The sequence below is a fragment of the Schistocerca cancellata genome, chromosome 6 (assembly GCF_023864275.1).
Source record: "Schistocerca cancellata isolate TAMUIC-IGC-003103 chromosome 6, iqSchCanc2.1, whole genome shotgun sequence".
NCBI lineage: Eukaryota > Metazoa > Arthropoda > Insecta > Orthoptera > Acrididae > Schistocerca > Schistocerca cancellata.
The window spans coordinates 189,959,351-189,985,490 of NC_064631.1; the positions used below are offsets into that span (position 1 = coordinate 189,959,351).

The 26,140-nt window shown below is 39.2% G+C and overlaps 1 protein-coding gene and 1 non-coding gene across 2 annotated transcripts in view; both read left to right on the top strand.

The window, feature by feature from the left end:
• Window positions 1-26,140, top strand: part of LOC126088240 (insulin receptor-like) — a 100,699-nt gene that overhangs the window by 64,621 nt on the left and 9,938 nt on the right. The window contains exons 15-19 of the mRNA XM_049906370.1: window positions 1,595-1,756; window positions 4,585-4,750; window positions 6,503-6,704; window positions 12,396-12,561; window positions 16,626-16,800. Of these exons, the coding sequence (XP_049762327.1) occupies window positions 1,595-1,756; window positions 4,585-4,750; window positions 6,503-6,704; window positions 12,396-12,561; window positions 16,626-16,800 (871 nt within the window). The remainder of the gene's footprint in view (window positions 1-1,594; window positions 1,757-4,584; window positions 4,751-6,502; window positions 6,705-12,395; window positions 12,562-16,625; window positions 16,801-26,140) is intronic.
• On the top strand, window positions 2,153-2,227 carry Trnat-ugu (transfer RNA threonine (anticodon UGU)). The gene has a single exon. It is a non-coding gene; the product is annotated as a tRNA-Thr (tRNA).

Consider the following 26,140-nt stretch of genomic DNA (forward strand, 5'->3'; position numbering starts at 1 on the left):
ACTGTCTCTTATCTTCCGGTATTTATTACTTTTCTGTCTCTTTGCCACTGTCACTGCTACTGTCTTCTTCTCTCTCAGCATAAAATAGCACGAATAAGTTTGCATGCAAAAATTTTTGGGAAGCATGTTTCAGTCAGAATCCTTTAAATAAACAGGAAAATATTCACATTTCTTGTACTCTGATAGGAGCATTTTTCCACTGCCTTCCTTCTTTTCCCTGCTGCAGGAGGGCATGTAACTCTTATGAAAAGAAATGTATTGGCCAGTAAAATTTAGACACTTTACTTATGTGAAACTGAAGTAATGCAGAACTAATTTTGCACCTCAGATCGGATTTGACGTGTAAAAAAATTTTGCTTGTGCTTCAGTACTACAATAGTTCCCAGATCATAACAGAGACACTGTGCAACATGTTTGTTCATGCTACCTTATAAACTACATTTTCACTTCACACCAGATTTTTCACTCGTATTGTACTAGCACATGCAGGGAAACTTTAAACCTATGTATCTTGGAAGTAGATAAAGATATGGAGAAAATTTTCAAGGTTGTTCAATATCACGATCTTAGGAATACATCAGAAAAATTACAGCCATTTGCTATTCATAGCTGTCTGGGAATCCAAGGATGGGTTTGAATAACAGATAAATATTTCTGAAAATGGGGAGATAGCTCTTCTAGATAAATGTCTAGAGAATACATCATTAAATTTGAACTTTTTGCTGCAATTATTTATTATTTAGATTTCACCTATACTGGACTTTACATGTAGAAGGTGGGTAACTGCAAACCTCTGTATCCTGGAAATAGATAAAGGTATCAAGAAAATTGTCAGGGTTGTCTGAGATCAGAAATACATTGCAAAAAGTTTCAGTCACTTGCGGAGATGACTTGAAATCCTTGGCTGAGTTTTGGTCTGCTAGTGACAGAAAAATTCCTGCTTTTTACAAAGAACCATTCACGAACTAATGGTGTGTCTAAGTCCCATCAAGCCACACCCAGTCCAAGAAGAACCAACCGATTTGCTCAATTTGACTAAGTAGGAGGATGTGTTTAAAATTTGACCCTGTACTGTAGTATTGAGACACTAAAACAATCCTCCCCTTGTCAGTCTAATACATTTGGTGAACATTTATTCCCCCAACATGATTTGATCCAGCTTCTTTAGAGTCATGTGTCCTCAAACAGTCGCACATTAGGGACCTCAGCCATGTGGATGCGTGGGATGAAATAAATGACGATAGATGGATGGAGAGATAGAGATATATAGAGAAAGAGAGAGAGAGACAAGAAAGAGGTATATAAAGAAAGAGAGAGAGAGAAACAAGTTGAGAGGGAAAGAGAGAGATTTATTAACTGTTGATTTAAATTTCTGCCACATTTTAATTTTCATTTTATTTTAACCATTGGGGGTTTCAGTAATTTTGTAATCTTGTTTCAGTCATATTTAGGTATCATTTTGCACCCTTACCCAGTTCCATGAAGTATAAAAGTAGCTGCTGTTAATGACTTGATCCTTAATCTCATGAATGACCAGTAAGATGATGATATAGAAAACAGTAATTGTAATGATGAAGTTTTATATTTCTTTCAGCCCAAGACAATTGTTGAATGTACACCTAGGAGTGAGTTTATTAGGAACAACCGCTCATACATGCTTGTGAATCTGTCACCTGGGAACTACAGCCTTAGAGTGAGAGCTACATCTCTGGCTGGCAATGGAAACTACACGGAAACCAGATACTTCTATATACAGGTATGTATGTACATATATAGTGTAGAGAACCTTTGTTTAGTACTTTCCCAAGCTATATATGAATGTAGTATCTGTTCCCGAAAGAACAGATACCATTGATGACTGTGCAGCTTCTCTAGAATAAAATGATCATTAAATCTACACCCTATTTGCAAACAGGCGTTGATATACATCACTGGGGACATGTTGAAAATGTGTGCCCCGACTGGGACTCAAACCTGGGATCTCCTGCTTACATGGCAGACGCTCTATCCATCTGAGCCAACATGAGTAATGAGTATGATGGGCAACCATCTATTAGGTGCACTAGGAATGTAGTGGAGTAGACATGTTGGGAATGTGGGTCTCACGGGGAGCGTGCAAGGGATATGTTCCTGCAGGCGCATTATCCTCTATGCCCTTGGTGGCTCAGATGGATAGAGTGTCTGCCTTGTAAACAGGAGATCCTGGGTTCGAGTCCCGGTCAGGGCACACATTTTCACGTGTCCCCATTGATATATATCAACGTCTGTTAGCAGCTGAAGGTATTAATATATATTTCTAATTTTGTTCTAGTCGGCTGCAGGTCATCAATGGTGTCTCCATATAAGTATATAGTTCTGGGAATACTGGCCATGACCTTCCTCTTCTGTGCGGATGCACACATATTACCTGAATTCTTATGGGACTTGGTAAAAGTGTCTTCCGTGAGTAATGAATGTCTTGGGTAGGGACACTGCGAATGTAGTGTGTGGACATATAAGGGGAGAATGTGGGTCTCGCAGGAAGCGTGTGCGAGATAGTCCCTGCAGTTGCACTATCCTCTGTGCCCTCGGTGGCTCAGGTGGGTAGAGTGTCTGCCATGTAAGCAGCAGATCCCGGGTTTGAGTCCCAGTCGAGGCACACATTTTCACCTGTCCCCGTTGCTATATATCAACGCCAGTTAGCAGCTGAAGGTATTAATATATAATTCTAAACATGAAATAATACAGTAATGGTACTCCAAGGAAAGCGGCATCCCGAAAACCACACTGAAAAATGGCAGCAGAATTTTAAATACTTGCCTTCCGTGAAACACAATGTTTTCCAGTCATAAGACATGTTTTGACACTTGTTTGGTGCCTCATTCGGGCTTGACGTTATTTCTTAAGTTGTATTCTTTACATCTTAAATTTACAGAATGCCATTCTTCAGTAAATTGTAGAATGGCAGCACACCAAGTTTTATCATTTAAATCCTTACAATGCTTTATATAAGAAACTATGTTAAAGTCATCACAGAGAAAAAGATTAGGGTACTTTGAGTTGTATAGTCTAGTTTTGAAGTGAATATTGTGCCAAGGACTGGCTTCTAATTTTGCATTCGTTACGTAGATCGGATATGATAAAAAAGTCGCCCTGACTACAATAACTCGATACATCCCCTCCAAACAACATGCCGCACTGCTGCTCATGATCATGTGATGCCCCGCTACACATGAAATTCCAAACAGAAACGCGGAAAAAGGTGTAAGAGGAGAGCAGACACCTCACACAGGCTTCCTACTTCATTGTAGCTACGCATGCATAGTAACATCTGTCTGCTGGTGCTCTCTGGCAACTGCTCAAACGAACCTATGTCTAAGAGGTCGCAGGAAAATATTGCAAATGGTGGTTTGAGAAGTGTTACTTTCAAAGTAAATTTCCTCTTACACAAGATTAATTATGTTACACGTGAGAATGTGCAATGAATTTCTTAAATCACAGAGCGTTTGACTCTTATTCAAAACTTAACACTTTGATGACCTACCACTAAGAAAAATTTCAGTCCTGGAAGACCAGACATTTACATCTTCCTTTAATATTTTACTGGCACATTTGTGTTTGAGATATCTTAAAGGGTAACCCATGCAAAAACTTACCTTTGCTTGTAACTATACTATACTATACTTAATTTAAACATGACCATTTCCTGTGTGTGTGTTTGTGCTACTTAACAGTGATGTTGCTATTGACTGACTACAGTGTGTCCTTTGCTCTGAATATCTGCTGACATTTGCTGGCAAGATAATGTGATATGAGCTACGATTGGCTGAGAAAAGTACATCGCAATCTCAATTTCAGTGCTTTGGAAACTAATGTGCTGTGTTTGATGTAATTCATATTTATACTTAATATGAGAGTATGTAGTGTACATTTTGCTGAACATCAAAGATCTTTCCGAAACACATTATTTTTGTCCTGGGTTTCATTCCTTAATGTGTCTTGAAGGTCAATGCCACGGAATAAAACCTTTACCAGTCAAAGGAGTGATAAGTTTTACAGTTCCAAGGGGAAGTATACTGTCACTTAACATGAAGAAAGTGTATTTTCACCCAGGAAAATGAGTATTTTCACCCACAAAGAAGTGTATTTTTAACTGGAGCAGCCAGGGATTTTTTTGTACACATCCTGGTGACCATGCAAATCCATCCACCCACACAAACCGTGCTACTTTAAGGTTGTGTCTGTTGGAAATGGTTGTTGGACTTAATTGACGTAAAAAAAAGCTGGCTTACTTTGCTTTCGTGTCATATCATACTTTATTTTTGGATAACCATAGAAACTAAGATAGGGTTTCCAAGTTGCAAATGGCATAATATGAGTTATTTGTTAATTGAATTAAGAAAATTCTGTTAAAACGTGTTAAAAAACTAACTATATTAAGTACTGCATTTCATTACATTTATTCGTTTGAGAAATTACTTATAAATAATAAATCCCTTTCTACAGCTGACTGTTCCATTCATAGAATCTGTGCCATCAATAGAAACAATATATGGAAGGTTTTGGAACCAGTATTTGGAATACAGTAAAATGTTTGTGTCACAGGACTTGCCGTCGTCGTCGAGTGTCAAGGTGCTCGTGGGCGGTCTGGTCAGCGCACTCCTGCTGCTTGCAGTCGTTTGTGCTGTCGGTATTTACATGCGGCGCAGGTACCTGTCTCAGGTTCCGAGCATGTTGATTGCTTCTGTGAATCCCGAATATGTACAAACAAGTGAGTCATTAATGCTATATTCTGCTTAGAGATAATTTGTATTGCTGTAAATACCAAATGGCTACAAAATATTTAACCATATACGTAGCACATGATACATTCACCATTAACAGCAACACCAGCACCTCCAAAAGCACTTAATGTGCTTTTACTATCAAAGAATTTGTATTGCGTTTGATGTATATAAGGATTTTTAAAACCAATGTTCAATGATGCAATAGCCATTATTTACCGGCCTCCAGCACATTACTCTCTGAAATCCAGAAACGTTTAATTTTCGTTCAGGTACTAACCAACAGGTTCATTACAAGATACTCAAATGGAACAACTACTATTGTGTGAGATGATAGACTAATAATATTTTGTATGAAAGGCCGGGGGGGGGGGGGGGGGGGGGGGCATAATGTGCACATAAAACAGTAAGTTGACTAAAATGTATGTTATCAGAATGAATTTCTTATGCATGCCTGTAATGCAGGGTGTATACACCATGGGACAAATGGGAAATCTGGGATAAATGTAGGAACGTTTTCATCTGGGTAAGACCCAGGTATTTTTTAGAATTCTTGGAGTTTTCATTGTTTTGGTTTTCAGTTAAATTTTTGTATTTGGACTGGTATGAATTGATACTCTAACAAAGAATTTTACTTCAGCCCACTACTTCAGAATAATGCGCAACAATAGAACATAAAAAAGAGAATAACACCAAAATGAAACTTTATTTGCAAATAAAATGTGCCATTTACAACAACAAAATACAGTGCACACAGAAGCAACTACTGATAGCAAAATGTTTCAAAGACTGTAAGATGAAGACTATATAGTACTTAGTAACAACAAACTATTTTCATTGGGTGTGATGTCACAACTTTTCACATTTCTAATAGGCACCAGGAAAATATTACAAATTGTGGTTTAAAAGCGTTACTTACATAGTAAATTTCCTTTTATGCAAAGTAAATTATATTATGTTACTGCCTAACCACACCCTCGGGAAAAAGCAGCAAAAACTTTTTGACAACCAAGATTGTATGTGAAAGCTTACCTTTCTTTTAGCTACACTGCATGTATATTAATTTAAACCATTAAATTTTCCTAGTTGTATGTTTGCGCTACTTAACAGTGATATTACTATTGGCTGACTACATCATGTGTCCCGTGCTCTGAATATCTGCTGTCATTGGCTGGTAAGATCACGTGAGCTATGATTGGCTCACAAAAGCACATCATGCAGTGCAATCTCGATTTCAGTGCTGTGTAAGCTACCATGTAGTATTTGGTGAAATTCAAATTTATACTTTTGTAATAGAAAAATATGTACTATACATGGTGCTGTGCGCCAAAAATATTTTTCCAAAATGCATTGCTTTTTTAAGTCTTTACTATTGAGAGGATTAAGTTTTACAGCTTCAACAGGAAGTATATAGTCACTCAAGATGGAAAAAATAGACTGTCACTCCAAGTATGGTGTATTTTCACCCAGAAAAAGTGTAATTTTTTTTATAAGGAAATCTGGGAAAAATCCAGGATTTCTTTTTCCTTGTCTGCTATGCATGTTTTACATTTTTTTCTTTAATGACTGTTAACACTGACATCAAGTAGGATTGTTTGCTTCTTTTTCTTTTGAATGTGTGATTCCATAATTTTATTACGTTTATAAAGTTCACTTGTGCTTTCACTTTTATGTGTCATATTTCTTTAAGACTTCAAATCAATAAAAGGAACCATGTTCTTGTTTGTCTCAAATTTCAGCATATGTGCCAGATGAGTGGGAAGTGCCACGTGAAAAGATAAAATTAGTTCGAGAACTGGGCCAGGGTTCATTTGGTATGGTGTGGGAAGGCATCTACTGCCACAAGACTGAAAATGAGAGGCGCTGTGCTGTCAAGACTGTGAATGAGCATGCTACTGACCGTGAACGGTCAGAGTTCCTAAATGAAGCATCTGTCATGAAGTAAGTTGTGCTGAAAGTTTGAAATGTGAATACAAATTTATAGTCTTTTTTTCTCATCGCAGATGTGGGGAACTGTTCTTCTCATTGTAAAATTGAGTAACTTAGAAATTATATTATAAGCATGATTGACGTGCACACTAGATAAAGAGTGTAAAATAAGAGTTTGTTGCTAATTACGTATCTCTGCTGTTTCTACTATCCACAGTCCTCTTTCTCTCATAATGACTACAATTGATAGGAGAACATCGTGTGTTTAGTTTGCTATAAAATTAAATATAAAAGATATGCTGCGAAGAGATTATTGCAAAATATTGCACACAGCTGAAGCTGCTAAGAAGTAATAAAAATCAATGAAACATCAAAGATAAGTGTTTGATTCTCAGCATCAGCACAATGACAGCTATGCCCACAAGTACAGGTTTATTTAGACTTAGAACTCATTGGCAATATGTAAAAAAATACTTGCACACTTGGTTTACTTCCAGTGTCTTATAACATCCAAACATTAGAGGTGCCACCTTACCCTAGTCAATTCTATAGTTTAAAAATTGATACCAAGCTGTTAGACAGGAAATCATAAATGTATATCATTAGAATTTATTTAATGCATAATGTTAGGTATTAATATAATTAAACCAACCAGTCACTTTTATTTTATAACCTAGTAAATACCTAAAATTGTATTCTATAGCCTCTCTAAGGGCATGAGACAGATAATGTCAGGAAGTAAGAGACTGCTTGAAAAATGACAGGTCTCTGATACAGCGATGGTAGTTGTGGCTTGCTTTCAAGACAGAAATGAGTCTTGAAATGAAAATCTCATTGATGACAGTTTCAATCAGGTTGAAACAGTGGCTTACAGGTTGAAGCTACAACTAATTCTAGAACCAAAAACAGACCCATCTGCAGTATTGTAGCTTAAACATCCTCAGATTAAGAAATAAAATTAAAGAACCTACTTAGAGGAAAGAGACAGTTTTTTACCACAGAAGTTAATGGGACATAGTGTAAGAAAACTGAAATGAGGAATGTATGAGGTGTGATAAAAAAGTAACAGTAATTTTTTTTAGTTCATGGGCTTTATACATCCAATTTTCAAATTTTTATATCTCGTTGGTACACATGTTCCTGATGTATGTTTGCATTTTCAGCTGTTTTGAATATTTGGTATACTGCTGACACTCGAAAATGCTATACGTGTTTTCGAGTGCTCAATCAATTTTTATTTTTGAGGAAGACAGATCAAAGAATTTTTTGAGAAAGACGGATCAAACAACTTGCATCAAATTTTGCTTGAAAAATGGAATAAAGTACAGCACTGCGTGCGAAATGTTGACTGTGGCTTTTGGTGAATCTACTATGAGTGAGGCAAGAATTTACAAGTGATGTAAATGTTTGGAAGAGGGTCGAGAAGACGTTGAAGATGACGTCCACCATGGATATCCTACATCAGCTATTGATGACGATGTGGAAGAAGTAAAGAACATGATTATGGGAAATTGCTGAATCACTATCAGAGAGGTTGCTGATAATGGAAGTCGACAGTGATCCAGAACATCTAAAGAAGGTTACAACAGGTGATGAAACGTGGGTATGAAAACTGCCTGGAGAGCCAAGGCCAAAAAAAATTCGACAAGTTTGATCATAGGTGAAGGTTCTTCCACTGTTTGCTTCAATTACATCGGGGTAGTGCATCATGAGCCCATACCTTATGGTCGTACAATCGATAAGGAATACTACCTGCAAGTTATGTGCCATTTGTGTGAAGCAGTGTGGAAAATGACTAGAGTTGTGGTAAAACCACTTGTGGAAATTGCATTACAATAATGCTACCACTCATGCCTCACTGCTTGTGTGTGATTTCTTGGAAAAAAGCAAAACTGTTATCCTGTGTCAGCCACCATGTTCACCGGTCATGTCCCCCTGCAACTTCTTTTTATTCCCTAGGCTGAATAGAACCATGAAAGGCCGTTGTTTTGCCCCCATTGATGAGATAAAAACAGAATTGCTGAGGAGCTGAACACCATAATGAAAAATGAGTTCCAGAAAAAGTACTGGCACATGTGCATTATGTCTGATGGGGATTTCTTTGTAGGAGACAAAGTTGATGTTGATGAATACATAAAGATTCTTTAAGAAAAACAAAAATTCCTGTTACTTTTTGATAACACATCATATGTCTTAAATATATGTTTTACTTGTCTGGAAACCCTTAAGAGTCAAAACATGGAGCTGTGTTCTTCACAAAGATTTAGATGCTTGCTGTGGATTCCAGTTTGTTAGTAACAAAATAATTAAGCTGCCATTGAATTGGAGTGGGAACAAATATTGTATGAGCCAGGTAACTTGTGAGAAGAAGGATGCACCAAAGAAGAAAAACCAGACTTCCTGAATGGCTCAGAAGAAAATATGGACTATGTTACATTGCAAAGAATGGAATATGAGTTTACACTGGCTCCACATAAATACCATTAAAGAAATTTGTTGGGTGATCCCTTTTATTTTGATATGAGATACAAGTTAGTTTTAGGTAACATTTAGTTCAAGAAATGGGATGCAAAACCACCCACTTTAGTCATTGACTGTATTCTGTAAAAATGAACATTCGCATGAGAAAATTACATAATTATAAATCATAATTGCTGGCTATTACTGATCTTCAAGGGATGAAATATCAGTATTGTCGATAGACAGGTATAAAATTACACCACACTATCCTAGCTTTCAGAGTAATAATGGTCTTGCAGAAGAGAGCAATATAGGCTGGGGAAGCTTAAAAAGGAAGGGAGGCCACTCAGACCACAGGATGAAAGGGATTCACTTGTTTTGAGGACCTCATCCTCTTTAACCTTTGCCCAACCTATCCTCTTCTCCTCAAGGAAGGAACTATTATTATGAAAAGTAGGATACCATCATGTATTTTTATGTGCACATATGGGCAGTACTAATGTAGACTATATTCTGTCAGATCTAAACATTTAAAAAACTATCAGTTGTATCAACATAATCACAGGTTAACACCTAGATGGAAATCACAGATATGGCAATGAGACCTCAGGAAGTCTACAATAAAAGAATACCAAAAGTTAAAACTAGTTGCCTTCCTCGATAGAAGAATTCAAAGATCAGATTCAGATGTTTTTGCCTAAAGAGGAACTGAAATTTACAAATGAGAAATGAGTTCACAAAATGTTTAGTGTATCACAAGACATTAAATACTTCCATGAAGTTCAATTTACAAATGCATTAAAGAATATCGAAATGGAAAACTTGAAGGACTTGAGGTTGTACAAGAGGTTACAAAACTTGAAAGGAAGTCCTCTGAGGAGAAAGAAGAAGAAAAGGAAGAATCAAGTGATGGTGCTGCTCAGATGAGCTATAAAACTGCACAACTTTTGCCAATGCCCTTGTGCCCTTTCACGTAGAGTGGTTTAATAAATTAACACTTGGCATTTGCAACTGAACATTCATGTACTCTTCAGGCAGAAGAGTTTCACATGTGAATTTATCAGACGTGACTGTCGTGTGTCCCACATGGGCTGTGGCAGACGATGTTAGGAGCCAGTGTGCAAATCCTTTGTAAATAGTTTGCTGCATACTCCACAGCATTCTGTGAAAATGCAGAAAGCTCAGGAACGCAGCTGGCATGTGTCATTCTTAGCAGTGTTGAAGAAAGTGTTGAAAATATAGGTTTGTCATGGAATTTATTAGTTTTTGTGTTTGCAGCCAAAGCACCAGTCATGTTGGGAAATAAATTGGGATTCGTAGGGCAATAAATGGGAAAAAGCTCCAGTACCCAAGTCACTGATCTGTAAAGTAATTGATCTGCAGTGTGACAGGAAATATAATGCCATTTTAGATTTCTTGAGGCATTTCCCTCAAGACTGACTTTCTCATTTACATACACTATGTGTTCAAAAGTATACGGACACCCCCAAAAACATACGTTTTTCATATTGATGCATTGTGCTACCACCTACTGCCAGCTACTCCATATCAGTGACCTCAGTAGTCATTAGACATCATGAGAGAGCAGAGTGGGGCACTCCACCGAACTCACGGACTTTGAAAGTGGTCAGGTGGTTGGGTGCCACTTGTGTTGTACATCTGTACTCGAGATTTCCACACTTCTAAACATCCCTGGGACCACTGTTTCTGATGTGATAGTGAAGTTGAAGTTGAAAGGTGAAGGAAAATGTGCAGCACAAAAGTGTACAGGCCGACTTTGTTAACTGACAGAGACCGCTGACAGTTGAAGAGCGTCATAATGTGTAATAGGCAGACATCTGTCCAGACCATCACAGAGGTATTCCAAACTGCATCAGGATCCACCGCAAGTACTATGACAGTTAGGTGGGAGATGAAAAAACTTGGATTTCATGGTTGAACGGCTGCTCATAAGCCACGCATCATGCTGGTAAATGCCAAACAACATCTCACTCGGTGTGAGGAGCATAAACATTGGATGTAAAAACATTGTGTGGAGTGATGAATCATGGTAAACAATGTGGTGATCCAATGGCAGGGTGTGGGTATGGCGAATGCCTGGTGAACGTAATCTGCCAGCGTGTGTAGTGCCAGCTGTAAAATTCGGAGGTGGTGGTGTTATGGTGCGGTTGTGTTTTTCATGGAGGGGGCTTGCACCCGTTGTTGTTTTGCTTTTGCTTGTCACTATCACAGCAGAGGCCTACATTGATGTTTTAAGCGCCTTCTTGCTTCCCACTGTTGAAGATCAATTCAGAGATGGCAATTGCCTCTTTCAACACGATTGAGCACCTGTTCATAATGCACAGCCTGTGGTAGATTGGTTACATGACAATAACATCCCTGTAATGGACTGGCCTGCACATAGTCCCGACCTGAATGCTGTAGAACACCTTTGGGATGTTTTGGAATGCCAACTTCGTGACAGGCCTCATTGACCGTCATCGACACCTCTTCTCAGTGCAGCAGTCCGTGAAGAAAGGGCTTCCAGCACCTGACTGAACATACACTTGCGAGAGTGGAAGTTGTCATCAAGGCTAAGGGTGGGCCAACACCATAATGAATTCCAGCATTATCAGTGGAGGGCGGCACGAACTTGTAAGTCATTTTCAGCCAGGTGTCCTGATACTTTTGATCACATAGTGTAAGTCTTCACACGACTGCCCACTTTATACACTGTGATACTGGAAAAGATGTTATACCTGCAGCTCACAGACCTGCGCTCACTGTCTGTGGACCACGTTTGCTGTGAATTATCATTGAATTTAAACATTTTCTCAGTTTGTATTCATTTGAAGTCCTCTGATTAATCTTTTTTTTATATGACTCATCTGATTAAAGAAGCAGAGTTCAAATCCTGTCCAATTATTTATATTTTTCCCCCTGAAATTGCATACAGCATATGCTGTAATGGTGGTTTTGAAAACATTGTGAACAGTTTCCTTTTTCACCATTCTGATCTTGAGCTCCAATTCTGTCGACTTCGTAATTGATGAGATATTGAACCCAGATCTCCCTTTTTTATTCAACTTGTTAAGAACCCCTTTTCTTGTCACATGAGATCTACAACATTATTGTACCTTAGTTCTGTCTTTCCTGATGACAGTTTTGCGCAAAAATGTTTTTTATTTACATTTCATCTCAAATGCTTAACATGAAGTTGTCTTGTGTCATTAATTTTTTTAATATAGTGGAAATTTTTTGCAGGGCATTCAACACACATCATGTGGTTCAATTGTTGGGTGTAGTTTCCAAAGGACAACCTGTTTTAGTTGTCATGGAACTCATGGCCAATGGTGATCTGAAAACGTATCTGCGCTCACACAGACCAGATGTAAATATGGACCCATCACGGCAGCCACCTACTCTAAAGGTAGAGCCAGATTTTTTCAGAATGATCACCGCAACAGTTTCGAATTGGCAATAATAACTCAAATATCAGCGAGCAATGTTGAACGTAAATGTATATGCATTGCATTGAAGAGTAATACGAGATACCAGAAAATTAGTAATGAAACTGACTGTGGTGTGCGATTCTGTGTGGACATTTGTTATGAAATTTTCTAAATATTAATTTAGTTGTTGTATTCTGTCTTGTAATTGTTTCTGTCACAAATGACTGCAAATGAAGGTTATCAGCTGTACTTAAAAGTGACTGTCTATTGAGGACATTATCAAGTACCATATAAAATTTGTTGCTCACTAAGAATGTAGTTAAAATTATACACAAAATATGTTTAATAATTATGAAAAGGACTGATTGTTACTTGCCATAAAGATGTCACACTGAATTGTAGACAGGCACAGCAGAAAGACTTGCACACTGAGCTTTCTTTGGAAAAGAAAGGAAAACTCACACAAAAAAGGCAGGCACATCTTATGTGTGCATGACCACTGTCTCTGGCTGATCTAGCCAGACTGGCTAGATCAGTCAGAGATTGTGGTCATGTATGCAAAGGTGTGCCTGCTTGTGTGTGTGTGTGTGTGTGTGTGTGTGTGTGTTTTTCTTTTTGGAAGAAGTCTTTGGCCAAAAGCTCAGTGTGTAACAGTCTTTCCGTTGTGCCTTTCTGCAGCTTAACATACCGTTTTCATAATTGTTGATATTCCAATGTGAACTTTCCATTGTTTGAGAGAACATTTTTACTCATTCAGTTACTAAAAAATATACATTTGCTGTAAAAGAATGAGCAATATTTTCCCTGACTTATAAACTTACATTTTCAGTTTACCTGTGACACCAACATAAGCTGCTTGGTCTTTTAATATATAAAAATATGTCACTAAATAAATTGTTTATAGTGTTTCTTTTCCTCCATCCCATCAGTGTCCAATCCACATTAATATCTACACCTATATCCATTCTCTGCAAACTGCTGTGAAGTGCATGGCAGAGGATAGTTCTCATTGCACTACTTACTAGGAGGGCTTCTTCATACTCCATTCACATATGGAATGTGGGAAGAATGATTGCTTAAATGCCTCTGTGTGTACTGTATTTATATCAATCTTGTTTTTGTGATCTGTATGGTAGTGATATAAAGTAGGTTTTTTAGTATGTTCCTAGATTTCTCTCTTAAAGCTGCATCTTGAAACTTTATAAATAAGCTTCCAAGGGATAGTTCACATCTGTTTTTTAGTGTCAGCCAATTCAGGATTTTCAGCATCTCTGTGACACTTTTCCATTTATCCAACAAATCTTTGACTCTTATCAGAAGTCAAGAAATACTCGATCTCCTTGACTACATTAAACCATGGCTTTCAGGATATCAAGTGAGAAAAATGTGAGTTGAGTTTCACATGATCAATGTTTTTGGAATCCATGCTGGCTGGCATGGAGGAGGTCATTCTCTTTGAGATACTTTATTACATATCTATTCAGAATGTGTTCTAAGGTTCTACAAAAGATAGGTATCAAAGTATTGGATTGTAGTTTTGTGGTACCCTTTTGTTGATGATGGGAGTGACCTGCACTTTCTTCCAACTATTGGCCGCAGATTTTTGTTCGGGGTACCTTCAGTATACCATCGTTGAAACAGGGGCTAAATCTGATCCAAACTCTGTGCAGAATCAGGCCTCATTGCCTCATTTAAGTTCAGTGATTTCAGCTGTTTCACAACTCCACTGACATTAATACCTACAACATTCAGCTTTGCAGTGGAGCTAAAATGAAAGTGAGCAATGTTCGTGAATTTTTCTTTCTAAAAGACTATTTCAAAACCTAATTCAGCATTTCTGATTTTGCATGACAACCCTCAATTTCGTTTTCTCTCTCATCCCTGAGTGTCTGGACATAAACTTTGCTGTAGGTGACTGCGTTTCTGTAAGGGCAGAATATCTTTGGATTTTGTGAGAGATCTTTTGGTAAGATTCTGCTATGTAAGGCATTGAGGGCTTCATAAATATCCCTTTTGACAGACAAAAGTAGTGGATGCATAACTCTATACTGTTTTTTATACCCATTGTACAGAAGGTGATGCTTCTCTAGAAGTTTCTTTACAGAGATACTATAAGATGAAGAATCCTTTCTGTCACAAGCTGTTCTGCTAGGTACATGCACTGATCGGCCAGAACATTATGACCACCAACCTACTATTGATATAAACCCGTCCAGGCAATAGCAGCGTTACCTGGCGAGGAATGACTGCTAGTCAGATACATGCCCCTGTGCATGTAGTATGAGTGAGAGTGCTGTCTGTGTGGAGAATGGGGAAGGTGCACAATGTATCTGAGTTTGACCAAGGGCAGATTGTGATGTCCCGGAGGCTCGGTATGAGCATTTCAGAAATTACGTGACTTGTTGGATATTTGAGGAATGCTGTGATGAGTGTCTTTGACACATGGTGAAACCAAGATGGAACCTCATCCACATGTCATGGGGTTGGGCAGTCACTTCTCATTATGGGTGTCAGATGTCATAAGCTGGACAGACTGGTAAAACAGGACAGGTGGCGAACTGCGGTGGAACTAACATCGGACTTTAATGCTGGGCATAGCACAAGTGTGTTTGAACACACAGTGCACTGAACACCCCTAACAATGTGCCTTTGCAGCATACAACCCATGCTTGTGCCAATGTTAACACCATGAAATTCAACTACAACTGAAATGGGCACATGACAGTCGGCACTGTACATTTGCGCAGTGGCAGAGATTGGTGAACATTCCTGTGGACACCTGTGAGTTCAGTGGAACTCGTGCAAGGCACCATAACGGCCAAGGAGTATTGTACACTGGTGGCAGACCACGAACACCCCTTCTTGACGAATATGTGTCTCAACGGGAGTAGCATACTTCAACTAGACAATGCACCATGTCACAAGGCCAGTAGTCTGATGGTGTGGTTCAAAAACTCAATGGCAAGTTCCAATTGATGTGCTGGCCCCCAGCTCGCCAGATCTGAACCCAGCCAAACACATGTGGCGTGTAACTGAATGTGGCATCAGATCTTATCATCATCTCCCTGGAATTTATGGGAATTAGGTGATTTGTGTGTGCAGATTTGATACCAACTCTCTCCAGCAACTTACCAAAGCCTCATTACTTCCATGCCATGACACACCATCGCTGTTATCTGTGCCAAAGATGGCAGTACATACTGGCTAGTAAGCAGGTGGTCACAATGTTCTGGCTGATCAATGTATGTATCCAGCGTTTGGTTAGCTATTCTTATAAATTTGAGCCACAGTTCCTTTTCATGCTCCTGCCCAGAGCTCAGTGGTTTAAGTTCCTCATGGAGATATGGCACTGCACCCTCTTTATCAGTTTGCTGAACATATAGATCTCTGTACTTGTTTTAGTTGCACTTTGCACTTTATTAACTGTTGTTGGTATAACTGTCTCATGGAACTGATTCCAATTTCAGCAAGGACATCCCAAAAAAGGTCATGTGTAATTGTTGCCATTTGATCCAGTATATTTCCATCATGAGTGGGCTAGAAGCAGATGTAGTCCACTGGCCTGCAATAACAGGTGCCCCAGGCTGCAAGAGCCTGTAGCTCTCCTGACAGTTCACATTAAATGACCAGTTTTCTATTTTGATGTGGCTACTAATTAGTACAGGATAAATGAAGATTATTTTTATACAAAAATTTAGGATTTTGATGAGAATTCTTGGAATGTTTAAAGCTGTACAGGCAATCCCAGGAGGATTAGTTCTTGTTCATTAGAAGAGAGGTGTTTTACAACAGCGAAGATGAAGTGCTTACAGCTCTGAAGTTAACGCATTTTTGTGCCCATGTTTTCTAGACTTTTTTCCTTCGAGTGATCGTTCCTGTCACACCCTTAAGTATTGACAATTTCTCCTGAACACCCTGGCTATTTGTATTACTATAAGGTAGTATTAAAATTTTTCTGTTCAGCTAAAATTTATTTTGTATTAGTTTAAAATAAAATATGTTGAAATGCATTATTTAGTTTTTCTTAATGTTTCATTTTCAGCGCATATTACAAATGGCAATAGAAATAGCTGATGGTATGGCATATCTCTCAGCAAAGAAGTTTGTGCATCGTGATCTCGCAGCCCGTAACTGTATGGTTGCAGAGGATCTCACTGTAAAAATTGGAGACTTTGGAATGACAAGGGACATCTACGAGACTGATTATTATCGGAAAGGTATGTGTAGTATTCAGAGTATAAATATATTGCAGTTTTGGCTCATGTAGTATCATATTCATTTTTGTATAGTGGATCATGAGAAGAAAGTATACATTTAGTTATTTTTTGACAATATATATATAAAATGTATGTTCTATTTCTTATTTAAAATAACCTTTTGGTGTCTAAAGAACATGAGCACAGATTGCCTTGTTTCTGCCATCATCATCATCATCATCATCATAGCAGAAGATCTTTCCTAGAACCCAAGAAAATTCTGATCATGTGTAACATCACTAAGCGATACTAAGGCTTCTAGCCAGTCATTCGTTGATCAGTCTGGTGTGCCAGTAGAAGATAGCAAAAAGAAAGCTGAAGTTTTAAATTTTGCATTTAGGAATTGTTCATGCAGAAAAACCATGCAAACATACCATCATTTGACCATCGCACAGACTCCCATATGGAGGACATAGTAATAAACATCCCTGGTGTAGAGAAACAATTGGAGTTCTACATCTACATCTACATCTACATCTACATTTATACTCCGCAAGCCACCCAACGGTGTGTGGCGGAGGGCACTTTACGTGCCACTGTCATTATCTCCCTTTCCTGTTCCAGTCGCGTATGGTTCGCGGGAAGAACGACTGTCTGAAAGCCTCTGTGCGCGCTCTAATCTCTCTAATTTTACATTCGTGATCTCCTCGGGAGGTATAAGTAGGGGGAAGCAATATATTCGATACCTCATCCAGAAACGCACCCTCTCGAAACCTGGCGAGCAAGCTACACCGCGATGCAGAGCGCCTCTCTTGCAGAGTCTGCCACTTGAGTTTGTTAAACATCTCCGTAACGCTATCACGGTTACCAAATAACCCTGTGACGAAACGCGCCGCTCTTCTTTGGATCTTCTCTATCTCCTCCGTCAACCCGATCTGGTACGGATCCCACACTGATGAGCAATACTCAAGTATAGGTCGAACGAGTGTTTTGTAAGCCACCTCCTTTGTTGATGGACTACATTTTCTAAGGACTCTCCCAATGAATCTCAACCTGGTACCCGCCTTACCAACAATTAATTTTATATGATCATTCCACTTCAAATCGTTCCGCACGCATACTCCCAGATATTTTACAGAAGTAACTGCTACCAGTGTTTGTTCCGCTATCATATAATCATACAATAAAGGATCCTTCTTTCTATGTATTCGCAATACATTACATTTGTCTATGTTAAGGGTCAGTTGCCACTCCCTGCACCAAGTGCCTATCCGCTGCAGATCTTCCTGCATTTCGCTACAATTTTCTAATGCTGCAACTTCTCTGTATACTACAGCATCATCCGCGAAAAGCCGCATGGAACTTCCGACACTATCTACTAGGTCATTTATATATATTGTGAAAAGCAATGGTCCCATAACACTCCCCTGTGGCACGCCAGAGGTTACTTTAACGTCTGTAGATGTCTCTCCATTGAGAACAACATGCTGTGTTCTGTTTGCTAAAAACTCTTCAATCCAGCCACACAGCTGGTCTGATATTCCGTAGGCTCTTACTTTGTGTATCAGGCGACAGTGCGGAACTGTATCGAACGCCTTCCGGAAGTCAAGGAAAATGGCATCTACCTGGGAGCCTGTATCTAATATTTTCTGCGTTTCATGAACAAATAAAGCGAGTTGGGTTTCACACGATCGCTGTTTCCGGAATCCATGTTGATTCCTACATAGTAGATTCTGAGTTTCCAAAAACGACATGATACTCGAGCAAAAGACATGTTCTAAAATTCTACAACAGATCGACGTCAGAGAGATAGGTCTATAGTTTTGCGCATCTGCTCGACGACCCTTCTTGAAGACTGGGACTACCTGTGCTCTTTTCCAATCATTTGGAACCTTCTGTTCCTCTAGAGACTTACGGTACACGGCTGTTAGAAGGGGGGCAAGTTCTTTCGCGTACTCTGTGTAGAATCGAATTGGTATCCCGTCAGGTCCAGTGGACTTTCCTCTGTTGAGTGATTCCAGTTGCTTTTCTATTCCTTGGACACTTATTTCAATGTCAGCCATTTTTTCGTTGGTGCGAGGATTTAGAGAAGGAACTGCAGTGCGGTCTTCCTCTGTGAAACAGCTTTGGAAAAAGGTGTTTAGTATTTCAGCTTTACGCTTGTCATCCTCTGTTTCAATGCCATCATCATCCCGGAGTGTCTGGTCATGATGTTTCGAGCCACTTACTGATTTAACGTAAGACCAGAACTTCCTAGGATTTTCTGTCAAGTCGGTACCTAGTATTTTACTTTCGAATTCACTGAACGCTTCACGCATAGCCCTCCTTACGCTAACTTTGACATCGTTTAGCTTCTGTTTGTCTGAGAGGTTTTGGCTGCGTTTAAACTTGGAGTGAAGCTCTCTTTGCTTTCGCAGTAGTTTCCTAACTTTGTTGTTGTACCACGGTGGGTTTTTCCCGTCCCTCACAGTTTTGCTCGGCACGTACCTGTCTAAAACGCATTTTACGATTGCCTTGAACTTTTTCCATAAACACTCAACATTGTCAGTGTTGGAACAGAAATTTTCGTTTTGATCTGTTAGGTAGTCTGAAATCTGCCTTCTATTACTCTTGCTAAACAGATAAACCTTCCTCCCTTTTTTTATATTCCTATTAACTTCCATATTCAGGGATGCTGCAACGGCCTTATGATCACTGATTCCCTGTTCTGCACTTACAGAGTCGAAAAGTTCGGGTCTGTTTGTTATCAGTAGGTCCAAGATGTTATCTCCACGAGTCGGTTCTCTGTTTAATTGCTCGAGGTAATTTTCGGATAAGCAAATAAGTCACCAGGTCCTGAGGAATCCTTGTTCAGTGTTACAAAGAGTATACTACAGCATTGTGTTAGAACTTTAAGTGTAACACATATATTTCGGAACGACACAACAACACATACAAGTCACAGAGTAAGTTGACATGTGTACACGTTAGCATTCGAATAAGCACTGAGTCCCAGTCTAGCGGCCGCTGCTCGGCTGGCCGCTTAGGTGGCGCAGCTGCTGCATGGCTGGCAGACAGCGCCGCACGTAGAGGACGTGCGTAATTGCGCGGCGGCACTTTGAATGATCGGCGAGTCACAACACATTGACCCCTTACTTAGCTTGCATTTGTCGTGAATCTCTCACTCAGCGCAAACTCCAAAGTGACTGGAATAAAGCACAAGTGACTCCTGTATTAAAAAAAGGATAAAAGAACAGATCCACAAAATTATGGACCAATATCCATATATTGATTTGCATCATAGTTCTTGAACATATTCACAGTCTGAATATAATAAATTTACTTGAGACGGAAAAACTTCTGTCCACAAATCAGCACAGTTTTGGGAAATATTGCTTGTGCAAATTTCATTTTGCCCTTTTCTCACATGATAGCCTGCGATTCCATGTTCTTAGATTTTCGAAAAGCATTTTGACACATGGTGCCTGACTGCAGACTGTTAATGAAGATATGAGCGTATGCAATAGGTCCCCAGCTATATGAATGGCTCGAAGACTTTTTAAGTAATAGAACCCAGTACATTGTTCTTGACGACAAGTGTTCATCAGAGGCAAGGGTATCATGAGGAGTGCCCCACGGAAGTGTAATAGGGCCACTGTTATCCTCTATTTACATAAATGAGCTGGAGGATAGGGCAGGTAGCAGTTTGCGGCTGTTTGCCAATCAGGCTCTGGTGTATGTAATGGTGTCATTGTTGATTGACTGTAAAAGGATACAATATGACTCGCACAAAATTTCTAGTTGATGTGATGAAAGGCAGCTAGCTCTAAATATAGAAAAATGCAAATGAGTTGGAAAAACAAACCTATGATGTAGTAGTGTGCTGCTTTACACAGTCATGTTAATTAAATATCTAGACGTAACGTTACAAAGTGATATGACATGGAACGAGTGTGGAAGGATTGTAGTAGAGAAGGTGAATGTTGATCTTGGTTTATTGGGAGAATTTTAGGAAAGTGTGGTTCATTTGTAAAGGAGATCGTGTACAGGACACTAGTGCAACCCATTTTTGTGTACTACTCGAGTATTTGGGATCCGCACCAGGTTCAGATTAGAGGAAGACATTGAAGCAGTTCAGAGGCGGGCTACAAGATTTGTCACCAGTGTGTTTGGGTAACATGCAAGTATTACAGAGATGTTGCAGCAACTGAGATGGGAATGCCTGGAATGAAAGTAGCTTTCTTTTCAAGGAACACTGTTGAGAAAATTTAAACAGTTAGCTTTTCAAGCTGACTGCAGAATGAATCTACTACTGCCAACCAACATTTCGCATGAGGACCACAAATATGAGAGAAATTAGGGTTTGTACGAAGGCATACAGTCAGTCATTTTTCCCTCATTCTGTGACTAGGATAGGAAAGGAAATTAACTACTGTGGTACAGGATCCCCTCCATCATGCATTGTATCATGGCTTGTGGAGTATGTGTGTAGATGTAGATCATCATCATCATCATCATAATCATCATCATCCATATGAAAACCACTGCTGCATAATGACTCCATTAGAGTTACCTCTGTAAAACATCCTTCAGAATTGTATATATTTTTGTTTGCTCGTGTATTTTTTTAGTACCATCTATTTACCATCTATTGTGTTATTATCTCTTATCTACAGAAATCCATCAAATAACGTCCTTTGTCCACTACCATCAAATTGCCAGACAAGTGTACCTTGAATTAATTTTAGTTGCACTCATAATTTTGTTTTCCACTCTCATCTGTATCTATTCCATCAGTCTGATTTGATGTCTCTCCTACTCATACCTAGCATATACCACCTCATGAATGACTCAGCAACCCCTAGTTTTTGAATGATTTTCACATTCAAAGTCTGTGCCTCATTGCCGCAACCCAGTTTTTGCAGTACGCACAGACTGTACACTTTCTGTTTCAAACACATTAAAATTTTTGTTTCGAAAACACTATTTAGTTTTCACTATTTAGTTTTCAGAAGCACTCCACTGCTTTTAAGTATTTCTACAATTGATTTTCAATCTGACTTTCAAATATCTTTTCCATTCTGGGCGCAAAACACTGCAGCTATTATTGAAATAGTGGATGTACTGTGTGTGAACTGCAACTGGTCACTTTATGTTTCAAAAGTATTTAATAATCAATTAGCTAGCTTCCAAACCACTGTAGACTCATCAGCTGGTGGTGGCCACTGACAGGAACTTTTCCTTTTCCACCCCGGTGCAAGCAGTTTCAGAGTTGTGGGGATCTTATAATCTTGTGAGTTGTTATTGTGACACTTAAAAAGACTCCATTATTTACCAGAATGGAAAATACAGCACTTAGACACATGAGGTTGTAGCATGCAGCAATTAATTTAATTTGACTGTTACAGGTCAACATAAAAATTTGTTAACAACTGTTGTGATGTCTAAAGATCTGGATGCATACTTATCAGCTGTGAATGAAATTTATGTGCATGAGAATGGGTTTGATTAATCCAGACATTGTATTTGAATGGAGCCCATTCTCAGTTCCTTTCAGAATCACTGATTCAGTGCACGTGGGGTGCAGGAAAAACTGACTATTTGTAGCATCACTGAAATACTGAATTACGTCTTCCAAAGAGACAGTTAAAAACGAACAGATCATTCCCTTTTTCAGGAAGGGTTGTAGGACAGATACACGTAACTGTGGAAGATCATAACATGGTCCCTCATCATCGTCCCTCATTTCAATCATTGAATAACTATCAAAATTGCAGATGTTGAAATAACCAATCACAGAATAGAAAAGCAATTACAATTGCTTTGTGGTGGAAAAGCATCAGGACCAGAAGAGATATCTCTAAGATTCTACAAAGATTATGCAAAAGAACTTGCTCCCTTCTAGCAGCAGTTTATCATAGACTGCAGTAGCAACAAAGAGTAGCTAGTGATTGGAAAAAAATGCAGGTCATTTCCATTTTCATGAAGGGCCGTAAGACATACACACATAATTATAGGCCTATATCATCGGTGTAAATCTGATGTAGAATTACGGAACATGTTCTGTGCTCACGTATTACTATGCTTTCAGAGAACAAAAATCTCCCTATAAAAACCAACATGGATTCAGCAAACAGAGATCTTATGAAACTTGGCTCACTCTGTTCCCCCCATAATATCCTTAGTGCTGTAGACAACACTACGTAAAATGTAATAAGGTATCTCAAACAGAATGAACTCCTCCATGTCAGCCAGCACGGATTATGAAAGCATCAGTCATGTGAGTCCTAACTTGCACTTTTACCATGTGACTTCCTGAAAGCTGTCATTAAGGCAGCCACCTAGGTGCAGTATTTCTTGACTTCTGAAAAGTATTTGACTCAGTACCATACTGACACACATTAACAAAAGTACTATCATGTCAAGCCATAAGTTTCAGTAAACACAGTCAACAATATAACATAAGAATCAGCTTAATTTTTCAAGGAACTCCTCAACAGAGTATGAGTGACCATTGAGGAAACTCTTCAGTTTCGATATGAAAGTGCATGGATTACTGCTAAGATTTTTGAATTCTTGTGGTAGCTTATTGAAAATGGATGTGGCAGTATACTGCACACCTTTCTGCACAAGAGTTAAGGAAGTCCGATCCAAGTGTAGGTTGGATTTCTGCTAAGTATTAACTGAGTGAAAGCTGCTTATTCTGGGGAATGAGCTAATATTGTTAACAAGAAATGACAGTAAAGAATATATATACTGAGAGGCCAACGTCAAAATACCAAGGCTAGTGAACAGGGGTCGACAAGAGGTTCACAAACTTACATCACTTATTGCCCGAACTGCCCATTTCTGAACCAAAAATATTCTTTTAGAATGGGAAGAGTTACCCCAAAATATAATACCATATGACATAAGCGAATGAAAATAAGCAAAGTAGGCTAATTTTCATGTTGAACGCTTACTTCAGATACTGTTCAAATAGTAAAAATGGCAGCAACAAGCCTTTGAACAAGATCCTGAATGTGGGCTTTCCATGACAGTTGACTGTCTATCTGAATACCTATAAATTTGAACTGTTCAGTTTGAGTAATCATATGCCCATTCTGTGAAATTAAAATGTCAGGTTTTCTTGAATTATGTGTTAGAAACTATAAAAACTTAGTCTTACTGTCATACTCGAAACCTTTTTATTCACTGAGATATGGAGGTATCACATCTGCAGCAGTGAAAGATCGGCAGCTCAAGATGCATACACACGTCAGTAGCACCATAGAAAAACCCAAGTGGCATGTGAATACACATCCACAGCACATGGGGGTTGGCATAGCAGGACATGTATGCAAGTCCATAGCAGCAAAAGAGTTAATAGTAACATGACTTTTGCTGAAGTTGCAACTATCTATAATCGAAGCACTGTCTAAAAAAAGCTATAGAAATATTCAGGCAGATCTTGTAAAAGTTTCAGAGCATTGCAAATTCTGGCAACTTGCTTTAAATTGTCAGTGTCATTGATTACAACAGCAACTGTAATCAATGAACTTACACAAATACTTGAGTGATACAACTTGTAGCGATACAATATAGAATTATAACAAAAGCTGTGTTGTAGGTAATGCAGGTTGCAGACTTTGGTTCATTGGTAGGATGCTGGGAAACTGCAGTCAGACTACAAAGGAGATTGCTGACAAAACAATTGTCTAGCTCATCCCAGAGTATTGCTCAGGTGTGTGTGACATGAACTAAAGAGTGCAGAGGACATTGAACATACACAGAGAATGGCAACATGAATGGTCATATTTGTTTGGCCTACAGGAGAGCATCATGGAGAGGTATGGAGAGGTATTTCCTATCCTTCACAAACAATGGCACCTTTCTTTCACAAAGAGCCTCATGGAGAGGTATGGAGAGGTATTTCCTATCCTTCACAAACACTGGCACCTTTCTTTCACAAAGTATGAGAGTTGTGCATTTGAGTGTCTGTGGTAAGTTTAGGTGACTGGTGAGAGTGTGTGTGTGTGTGTGTGTGTGTGTGTGTGTGTGTGTGTGTGTGTGTGTGGTGTCATGATTGTGTTGGATCATGATGATGATGATGATGATGTGTCACATACCCTCAGTTCATGAGACACTGTGGAGAGGTCTGGAATTTAATCCAGGTCATCGGTGCAAAGTCTGGTGATCAGGTACTTTATGCAACCACCTCTCCTCCTCTTTGATGTAAAGGCAAAGGGAAAGCAGCCACCAGTGTGTGGTGTACCCATCCAAGTACTGGCAATGTTTGATGTTTCACTAGATTTGACTAGCTGTATTTTTCACAGAGGCATTTAGGTAATCATTACTGCATACTCCAATAGAACAGGTATATGTGCTACTAAGTGGTACATTTTTAAGTACCAGACACCATGCACTTCCCAGTGGTACTGCAGTGTATAGATGTGGAAGTACACATGCCGATTCCTTCACTTTAAAGTTTGTTCCTGTGGTATATTTGTGAAGGATGTGACATGGTGGACGCATGCCCGAGGAAAGCAGTTACATGGGTATACTGATTAAAGGTAACAATGAAGGACATAATAGACAGTGACATTATTGTTGTGAATGTTCGTTGAAAGAAATTGAAGTGTGGACAAGCAATTCAGTAAGCTGAACCTCGGACTAGCAGGGAAGAATACATTCCAGTACCTATTCTGTCAGCAGAGGAATGCATAAAATACTGCCGCCAAGTACCGGATTACTGAAACAACAGGCAGCATTGTTAATGCTTATTGGCTTAACATCATGGTAGCACAATGAGACATATTGCAACTCCTGGAATTGTAAATACTATTCTAAATTAGAAATGATTGTCAATAATATAAGGAAAAGACAGATTGTTGCTTCTCATAAAGAGAAAGTTGCAGACAGGGATGACTAAAAGACATATACAAGTTAGCTTTCAGCCCCAGCCTTCATCAGAAGAGGAAACGCACACACATGTTCATCCACAAAAGCAAGCACACCTCATGCACACATGACTGCCATATCCAGCAGCTCGGACTGGAATGCAGCTGTCATGTAGGTTGGAAACAGCAATCTGGAGGAGGCTGGAAAAGGGAAAATAGCACTGCATGGGTGGAGGGAGAGAAGAGTGCTGCCTGGTAAAGTGTATAGGAAGTAGACTGCCAACAGGCATGGCATCGGGAGGCTGAGGGGCAGGGAGTTGGTTATTGGAAGGGGGGAACAGGGAGTGAAAAAGGAGAAGAATCAAAGAGATGGGCAGTCACATTGGCAGAGGACAACACACAAAGATGGTGCGAGACAAGAATGGAGAGGAGATGATAGGACATAGGGGGTGGATACTGTTGGGTGGAGGGTGTGGGAACATTATGTTACTGTAGGTTGAGGC